The sequence below is a fragment of the Carlito syrichta genome, unplaced genomic scaffold, assembly GCF_000164805.1.
Source record: "Carlito syrichta isolate Samal-C Ts95f unplaced genomic scaffold, Tarsius_syrichta-2.0.1 Scaffold305755, whole genome shotgun sequence".
NCBI classification, from domain to species: Eukaryota; Metazoa; Chordata; class Mammalia; order Primates; family Tarsiidae; genus Carlito; species Carlito syrichta.
Window position 1 is genome coordinate 154,932 of NW_007249851.1, and position 10,231 is coordinate 165,162.

At 38.4% G+C, this 10,231-nt stretch overlaps 1 protein-coding gene across 2 annotated transcripts in view; it reads right to left on the reverse strand.

Moving 5' to 3' along the window:
* Window positions 1-10,231, reverse strand: part of UBR2 (ubiquitin protein ligase E3 component n-recognin 2) — a 112,028-nt gene that overhangs the window by 17,058 nt on the left and 84,739 nt on the right. For both annotated transcript variants that reach the window (XM_008062570.2, XM_021714749.1), the window contains exons 32-35: window positions 9,178-9,281; window positions 8,444-8,522; window positions 5,161-5,309; window positions 4,692-4,747 (exon numbers count right to left, since the gene is read on the reverse strand). In XM_008062570.2, coding sequence (XP_008060761.1) covers window positions 4,692-4,747; window positions 5,161-5,309; window positions 8,444-8,522; window positions 9,178-9,281 — 388 coding nt within the window. The remainder of the gene's footprint in view (window positions 1-4,691; window positions 4,748-5,160; window positions 5,310-8,443; window positions 8,523-9,177; window positions 9,282-10,231) is intronic.

The window sequence follows — 10,231 nt, forward strand, 5'->3', positions numbered from 1 at the left end:
CACGCCCGGGCTAATTTTTTTGATTTATTGTAGAGATGAGGTCTCACCAAGTTGCCCAGGTGGGTCTTGAACCCACGGGCTCAGGCAATCCACTCACCTCAGCCTCCCAAAGCGTGGGATTACAGGCTGAGCCACCGAGCCCAGCGAAACTGTGATATCTTAATGGCATGTCACTACAACAGAATAAATGAAATAGGAAATGTCTAGTTTTAAGCCGAATAAACAAAAGCTATCTCCTTGCCACCACACTGCCGGTACACACTAGAAAAGAGGAATACATGCATCAGATAGACAACAAGCAAAAGACACTCCCAAGATGATGATGCAGTATTTTAAAATTTATTCTTAAAAAATCCTCTAAAATGTAGAAAATACTCCAAATACTGGGGAAACTGTGCAAGAAGGCTGCACAAATCAGGCTGTCTGCAGCCATTAAAAATGGTTATAAAGACTACACAGGAATAATGAGAAAATCTCAATTTAAAGTAAAAAATACAGGTCAGGTATGGTGGCTCATGCCTATAATCCCAGCACTTTGGGAGGCTGAGGCAGCAGAATTGCGTAAGCCCAAGAGTTCAAGACCAGCCTGGGCAACATACTAAGAACTTGTCTTTAAATTAAAAAAAAAAAAGAGAAAGAAAAAAAAAAAAAAGAATATAGCAAGAAAAGCTACATGTGAACATCAATTATAATCAGATATAAATATGCTAATGGAAGAAGATGAATAGGTGATAAGCTGATGAGTTTTTTTCTTCCTGCTTATTCTCCATTTTCCAAATTTTCTGTAATGTTATTTGGTTACACACACACACACACACACACACATTTTAGAGACAAGTTCTTGTTCTATCATCCGGCCTGGAGTACAATGGTATAATCACAGCTCTCCACAACCTTGAACTCTTGGGTTCAGGTGATCTTCCTGAAAAGCTAGAACCACAGGTACATGTCACCACACCTGGCTAACTTTTCAATTTTGTGTAGAGGCAAGGGTCTTGCTATGTTGCTTAGACTGGTCTTGAACTCCTGGCCTCAAATGATCCTCCCACTCTGGTCTCCCTAGGCTCTGGGATTACAGGCATGAGCCACCACACCTGATCCTGGGTTCAATAAACATTACACACTAGGTTATGAAGACCTTCAAATGAAATCTCACCCTCCCTCCTCCTGCTCTTAAACAGTTTAAGGCCCTGGGGGTGGAAGAAGAAAAAGAGGGGAAGGAGACAATTGAAGAAGGCAGGAAACACAGATGAGAGACACCTAACTCATAGTACCTGGGTCAGGAAGGTTTACCAGGGAAGGCACAAGCTTGAAGAGCATCTTAAAAAGGGGGAGTTTGCTTAAGGCAACCCAGGCAAAGGAAATGGAATATGCAAGGCCTGGGAACAAGCATTTAAGAACCGGCAGTGATTATACAAGTTTGGACCATGGGTGTGGGGACAGGCAGAAGGTGATAATGGAGAAGCAGGTTAAGAAGTTTGTAAAAGCATGAAGAATATCATCATTCTTTTTAAAGGAGACCCTTTGGAATATATTAGAGAAGGGTGAGAGTCAGTAACAATAACATAGGCAAAAAATGATAGAGGGCTGGACCAAACAAGTAGGAATGGAAACAATTCATTCAACAGACTCCACTGACCAACTGGATGTGAATGCCCAGCCAAATGGTGTACCCAACAGGACTTCAATTTTCTGGTTTGGCTGCCTAGATGGATAGCAGTCACAGTAACTAAAACAGGGGATATAGGGGAAAAAAAATAATTTGGACTGTTGAATTGGAGATGCCTTTAGAAGATCCAGGTGAAAGATTAAAGCAGGCAAAGAGATAACAGGCCTGGGCCTAAGATAAAGGTATGGGTCAGACAGACCTCCAGGTGGGAACCATTTGGACATAACTGAAATCGGACCAGGAAGAGGGTCAGATGATTGAGGGTCAAGGACAAAACTCGGGGGGCTTAAAATAGCAATTATAGATAGGATGGAGGAGGGAGAGCAGACTGAGAAAGAACAGTCTTGAAATGTGAATGGCTAGCAAGAAATTGGAGCCAGGAAAAAAAAAGTATGTGTGTATATATAAATAGGGTTGGTTGCCTAGATGGATAGTAGATATATATACACACACACATACTTTTTTTTAAAAAAGTATTTTATAAAAATAAATACATATATACACACACCCACACACACACATATATATATGTATGTATGTATATATTTTTTCCCAAGATAGGGTCTTGCTCTGTTGCCCAGGTTGGAGCGCAATGGCACGATTCCAGCTCACTGTAGCCTCAACCTCCTGGGCTCAAGCATTCCCACTTCAGCTTCCCAAGTGGCTGGGACTATAGGTATGCCCCACCATGCCTGGCTAATTTAATACATCATTCTTTTTTTTTTTTTTGAGTTGGAGTCTCACTCGGTTGCCCAGACTGGAGTGCAGTGGCCGCTCCCGGCCACCGCAGCCTTGACCTGCTGCGCTCCGGCAATCCTTCCGCCTCAGCCTTCTGAGTAGCCGTAATTATAGGCATGCGCTACCACACCCAGCTGATTTTTTGATTTATTGTAGAGATGAGGTCTCGAACCCGCGGACTCAGGCAATCCACTCACCTCAGCCTCCCAAAGGCGCGGGATTACAGGCTGAGCTACCGAGCCCGGCTAATACATCATTCTTTAAAGAAGTTTGTTGTGTATAAAATTAAATACACACAAGACAGACAGATCCTCTCTGTCTCTGGAAAAACATAAAATGAAATTAAAAACTTCATTTCTTTTCTTTTTTTAAATATGTATTTATACATTTTCATCACGTGGATTATCTGTAAAATAAAATTAAGTATGCTTTAAAATAGCTTGGCTGGAAAATGGAGAGAAAGAGTGAGGGAGCTAGCCAGAAAGGCGATAACAATGAAGGCGAGAGTAAGAGGAGGGCTGACTGAATACCCTGGTTCACAGGGGAAGTGCTGGGAGAGAAAGAAGAGAAGGGACATCTGCTGGGGAGGAGACAGAGACCAGATAATAGGGCAAAGACAATTCAGCTTGCCTGGGGTCCTTATCCTCTGACATGGGAGAGTGGAGTCAGGAAGAGAAGTAGTTCACCCTTTACTTTAAAAAGCTCCATTAAAAAAAATTAAAACATAAACTGCATTTTATAAGGTGAGAATAATTTTGATGCCAAAACCTTACAAGGAAGGATATAGGCCAATTTCTCTTATAAACATAAATGCAAAAATCTTAGCTAAAATATCAAGAAAACAAATATAGTGATATATAAAAAGAATAGTATACACGACCAAGTTAGGATTTCAGGAATACAAGATTGGTTTAACTAGTGAAAGTTAATCAATGTAAAATGATTACTCTTTAACACAAAGCCATTAAACAGAAAAAAAGATACAGAAGAAGCAACAGTACCCCAAAGAGATAGTCTGAAGTGTGCAGAATCAAGAAAATATAAGATTAAAAAATACATAAATGTGTAATAAACAGGAAGTATAAGAACTGCCTTAAAAATTAGACAAACTCTATCCTATACATCTGTATTGCCTTTTCAATAATCAAGATACTTATCAATTATTATTTTATGTAGCAAAAAAAAAGAACAGTCAACACTGGCCTGATAGTCATATATCATAATATAGTCAAATTGCCACAGTTGATTTACAATAAAGATTCAATTCAGGCCCAACTCCTAGATATTCCAGGTCAATAAGACCGAAGGAACCCTGGTAACTCTATTTTTAAAAAACTCTGAAGAGGATTTTAATGTGTAATTCCTAGCTGAGAACCTCTGACATTTAATCTACATTCTTGAAACAATAAAATAGGGTCCCTGAGACTCTAGGTGTTTGCAATAAAAACAAAAACTAGCAAGCTAACTTAGTTGATAAGTGATCACATGTATTTTCTATACTAGTTTTTGGTTTTTGGTTAGGTCTTTACATCAGTGGTTCTCAATCCTGGCTCCTGTGACGTTTTTAAAAAATTTTATGGCTGGAGTTCATCTTCAGAAACTCCTATTTAACTGACCTGTGGTAGAAACTGGGCATCAAAAAAAAGCGTCTTTTTTTTTTATTCCGTATGAATAAAATTAGATGATTTTTGTTTTCAAAGGCACTTCTATGACTGAAAGCTTGAACAGCTGAAGGAAGTGTATGACACTAGCAGACCACAGCTACACAAGAAATACAGTCCTTCCTCATTTTTTTAGGCATTAAATGTACTCAGTTTGCCACTAATTTGCACTTATTTATACATATTGCTGTTAAAAGGAAGTCAGATGTGTGTTCTGTTTTATATTTCCAATTATAGCATTAAAAACTGAAGAATAAGCATTCTGTTATTAGTTTTTTTTTTCCCCATCTTTTTAAGTGCTTAACCAAGAGCTCTGGATGAAAAGACCTCTCTTTTCATAAAAGAAATATTAAACCATAAACATTACTTCTTCAATATCCTTACAGAAAATGAATTTTACTATGAAAGGAATGAACACAGGGTTAAAGGAAGATTTCAGGTTGATAAGTTTCTTTTTAAAAAAAAAATTATTTTAAAGATGTGGTGTACAATTCAGGATTAGGTATACAAGTGGTCATTGTACAGGTGAAGTTTGGGCCTTTGATAAGTTTCTAATCTTACAGAAGTGGAACCACCTAACTTCCATTCCACCCTTTCATGAATTGAGTAAACTGAGAACTTACCAGTCTGCAAGGCAAAGGACCAAACAATGGCTTGTCTTCATCACTCAAAATTCTTTCTGAAGATTAAAAAGGGTTAAGATGGTAAGTCTTATGCTACATATATTTAGGAGAATTTTTTTAAAAAGTAAAAAATCTCCAATTCTTTCTATAGAAAGCACACTATTGTCAGTTTTCAGAATCTGTAAGTCATTTCACCAGAATTAACTTCAGATGAAAAGTAAAAATGAACATATATTCTCTATACTGCCATGAAGCTATAACCACCATCAAAATGAGTTCTCTGTTATGGTGGTTAATTTATAAACTGTCATTCTAGCATTTTGTCAGTACACTACATTTCTTGCTTCTAAGTCTTTGTATTATTTTTTGATTGTTGCTCATTTTAAGCATCTTTTACAAATAAGATTCTACAAAGAATTCATATCCATGTACGCTTGTGACTTGGAGAGGGAGAACTGTGAGCTCTTACCTATGCTTTGGATGGTGTACGCACAGCTACCCCAACACATTATGGGCACACGGGGATCTTCTTCATTGGGATGAACCTTCAGGCCCACCTTGTATGTAGCAGTTCCAAATGTTGTTAGCATTTCTTTTATGCTCTCAGAATAAGGGTTCCTGAAGTGAACACATACAAAATTAGCTCAAAATGATGTGGTATGCATCAACCAAATGGTTCAGTTCCTTAATTTTTTCGGCTGTGGTTATTGTTAGAGGTTCAATTTCTTAACAGCTCTTTGCTAAACTGAAATTGAGCCACTTAACATTTATCCAGAGACAGTGTATGCAAAGGGATTATTAGAGATATGTACATTGTCCCTGCCTAGGAGGATGTATGCTCTTTGATTTAGCAGGGTGAAGCACAGGGCTGAAAACAGGGAATTAAGTGAAAGTTTACATACTAAACCGTGAGGCCCTTGGCCCTCTTTTCCATCCTGGAAACATCAGCAATGTATACCTACTGACACAGAGATTTGTTTTTTCAGTGAAGAATCCTCAGGGGAAAGCTGTTCTACACAATGACATTTGTAACTAATTGGCTACAGGGTAAAATAGGCCTAAAAATACTCTAGTTTTGACTCTGGGTTACTCAGAGGTTGGTGGAGTCATTAATAGAAATTTGAAAGTTAGATGAAAGCACAGGACTTGGTGGGGAAGCTGAGCAGTTTGGACGTAGATACTGATCAGATATTGCCAAAGAGAGCCAGGTAAAGAGGTGTAGCAGGGGGTGAGCAATGCAGATCTCAAGTAAAAGACTGGTGGTGTCCTGATCACTTTACTAAGAGGTTCACAAGTCAGCACCCTGTCTGTCTACCAGGTATTCAATGAGCTTCTGAGTGCCTTTTTTGGTTTGTTTGTTGCCGAGGCTGGCGTGCAGTGGCATGATCATAGCTCACTGCACCCTCAACCTCCTCGGCTCAGGTGATCCTCCCACCTCAGCTTCCAAAGGTAGCTGGGGACTATAGGTGTGTGCCATTATGCCCGGTAGTGTCTAATTCTAAACAGTTATCCAAGGATCAATAAACATTTAAGAAAAGCATCAAAGAGATTAACCAAATCAAGCAAGCAGAAAAATAAAATTCAGGGAAAAAAGAGACAATGCAGAAAGCAGAAAACTTGTAAAAAAATTAGAATATCAGTCCAAGAGGGCCAATGGTGAGCACCTCAAAGAGTAAAATCCAAGAAGAAAATTAATTAAGAACCAACATAAAAAATTCTCAGAACTGAAGGACACAAATCTTCAGATTTTTGTCAAAAGGTTTATTGAAAGTCTACTAAAATGAATGAAAAAAGATTGATATTCCAAGTAATATTATAGAGACATTTCAGAATACTGGAGATGAAGAAAAGATTTCAACAGTTTTCAGAAGTAATAAAGTTACAAAGGAGTTGGGCATGGTGTTTCACGCCTATCATTCCAGCTACTCAGGAGGCTGAGACAGGAGGATCATTCGAGCCCAGGAGATTGAGGCCAGCCTGGGCAACACAGACAGACCCAATCTCTTAAAATTTTTTTTAAATGAAAGAAAAAAGTTACAAAGAGAAATCAGAATGGCATTAATTATTCAATGGATATTAGAAGTTAGTAAAACAACGCCTTCAAAATCTAGATGAAAAATTATTTTTAGTCCATAATTCCTATACAAACTATTGGCTAGGCATAGTGGCTCACACTTGTAACCCCAGCACTTTGGGAGGCTGAGGCGGGAGGATTGCTTGAGCTCAGCAGTTCAAGATCAGACTCGGCAACATAATGAGACCTTGTCTCTACAAAAAGTTAAAAAATTAGCTGAATGTGGTGGTGCTCACCTGTAGTCCCAGCTACTTGGAAGCCTGAGGCAGAAGGAAGGATCATTTGAGCCCAGGAGGCCATGATCATGCCACTGCACTCTAGCCTAGGTAACAGAGTGAGACCCCAATTCAAAAATATCCCAAACAAAACCAAAACACACAAACTATCAATTGAACATACGGATACAATAAATGTATTTTCAATTGTGAAAATTTAACATCCAAGTATCCTTTTGAAAAAATCTGAAGGATGCACCTATGCAAAAGAGAGAGTAATTAAGAAAGAAGAAGATAATCCAGAAACCAAGGGAAGTATGGTCAAGGAGAGGCTCAGAGTGACAGCTGTGCCCTGTACTGATTGGTACAGAAGGACAGAGGCTGTGTGGGAAAAGTCGGGCCCAGGACAGAAGATCATCCGATAGGTCTGAGCACTTGGAAAAGCTACTGCTAGGCATCAGTCAAGATAACTGCACCATACAGGAAAAAAAATTAGACATACACACATACATGGAAAACCAAGTACACAAAAACTACACAGTAATTATTAGCAACAGGAAAGACAAAGCTGTCCAAGAAATAAAATATAATTTTAATATGCAACTTGCATCTGTAGAAACACAGTAAAAACTGACAACTGGATTTAACCAAAAACTGTGAAACTTGTTACCAATCAACTGAAAGACACTGTGTAACTAGAAATATGAAAGTAAATACCAGAAGAAACAAACAAAATGATGGAACTGGGCGCTGAGGGGAAGGAGTGAGGGAGGCAGAAAACTGATTTTGCCTTTTCTGCTTAAGCCTTCTAGTTCTATATTTATTAAGTTACTTAAGCACATGCCAGGCACAGCTTCCAGGCGGCTTTACCCAGATTATGTCACTTTATCCTAATAACACCCATGAGTTATCTTCACTGAACAGATAAGGGAACTGAGGCACAGAGAAGTCAAGCAATTTACTCAAAGTTACTAACAATAAAAACTGGTGCTGGGAAATGAACCAAGCATTCCAGCTCTAGAATCTAAGCTATACTTTGTAACTAATTGGCTATGGGGTAAAATAGGTCTGACAATACATTAATTCTGACCCTGGGTTACTCAGAGGTTGGTGGGGTCATTAATAGAAATTTGAAAGTCAGACGAAAGCACAGGACTTGGTGGGGAAGCTGAGCAGTTTGGATGTAGATACTGATCAGATGTTGCCAAGGAGAGCCAGGTAAAGAGGTGCAGCAGGGGGTCACAATGCAGACCAGGAGAGGGTGGCGAGAATTAAACATGCCACATGAGTCTTAGATTTTTTTCTATATTCCTCAATAAATATCATCGTGTATTACTTAAACTTTAGAATTCAAGATCAGTATCCTATAACACTTTGCTCCCTACCTTGTCAACTTCTATTAATAACTGCTGACTTTCATTCCAAATGGGCTAAACTTAAAAGGAATAAAACAATATACTTACTTAGGACGAAAATCAGGCCTAAACCCTTCAGGGAGCTGTAATTTATTCATTTTCTCTGAATTCTTTGAAGAAGCAGTCTCTACAGACACAGACATTTTATACCATTATTCAACAGACAACACTATTTCTATACATTTCAGTCATGTAGTTCAAAGAAACCAGAACACAGAAAAAAATTCCCATAATGAAAACTGGCACACCATCCACACAAAGCATGAGAAACACTGCTGCTCTATTGCTCTGGTTGATCAAGGCACTTTCTCCCGTTACCTATGCTTTTCCTCACATCTAGTCACTAGAACAAAAGGAGTATGCTATTTTCTTTCTATGTAAACCAACCATATCAATCCTGCTCACATTACTTTCCCATAGGTTGTAAAGTGCAGTGCATGGAAACTTGGGAAGCCTTTGGTATGTCAACAATGCAGTGAGTTAGCCCACCAAGAACTAAAGCTAGTTCTTCAACAGTTATATCTTTACATCTCTCCACCTCCAGAAGCTCTTTAACAAAATGGGGGAATAAGTGAGAAGTATTTATTATAAACTTCACATAAGCTTGTGTGCTTAAGGAATAAGGGGTATGTAATAAAGTAAAATTTAGTTTATTAAGACAAATAAAATTAGAATGAGTCAAAATTTTAAACGGGAGGTTTCATTTTTAAAGTTTCTTCTGGAAAAACATTTTCCAATGACCTCAGACTTTAGGGAAATATGAAGAGATTGCCAGAACTTACTAGGAGTACTTTCTTCTTTCTTAAGAAACTGTAATGCTTTTATTTGCTGAGATATTGTTCTAATCCACTGAGTCAGATTTGGTTGATCTGAAAAATTTAACCTCCTAGAAAAGATTATAGAGAGCATTTAGCATTTAATTGTTGCTGCTTAATTTAAGATACATAAGATTACTTAAATGATCACAGGCATACTATTTATTTATTTATCACAGGCATACACTCCAAATATTAAAAACAAAAAGGCTAGGGGAAAATTTGCTGCAAAAAATGAGAATAGATACTAGCCAATGGAAATGAAAGCATACTGTCAGTATGTTTTTATTATTGCTAATAATATTCTCAAAAATTTCACTTTTTTTCAGTACTGGAATTTGCCATAATTTCTTAAATATCATAATCGTCACTGCCACCAATATTTATCAAGTGCTTATTATGCTACAAGCACTTAGTAAAGCATTTTACTGTAAGCATCTTACAGTATTAGATTTAATTCTCAAAATATTTCTATGAAAAAAGTTGTATTATTGTCCCCATTTTACAGATGAGGAAACTGAGGTTTAGAGCTGCATAACTTCACTAAGGCCATACAAGGGAAAAAACTGGCATTCAAACTCAACTCTGTCAGACTCCAGAGCTTATGTTCTTTTTATGATTGTATTCAAAAATGACTAAGCCACAAATGTCGTCCTGTGGGGGAAAAAACAAAAAGTGAACCACCAAGGGAACATGTGAAATCTAACAAAGGTGATTTCTCCCTATACACAATGAATCTTCAATCTAACAATGATTGTAACTTATCAGTTCAAATGTAGACATAGGTCAGCACCATATTTTTTTTTTTTTGAGTTGGGGTCTCACTCTGTCGCCCAGACTGGAGTGCAGTGGCCGTTCCCGGCCACCGCAGCCTCGACCCGCTGGGCTCTGGCCACCCTTCTGCCTCGGCCTTCCAAGTAGCCGGAATTAAAGGCATGCGCTACCACGCCCGGCTGATTTTTTGGTTTATTGTAGAGATGAGGTCTCGCTGCCCAGGCGGGTCTCGAACCCCCGGGCTCAA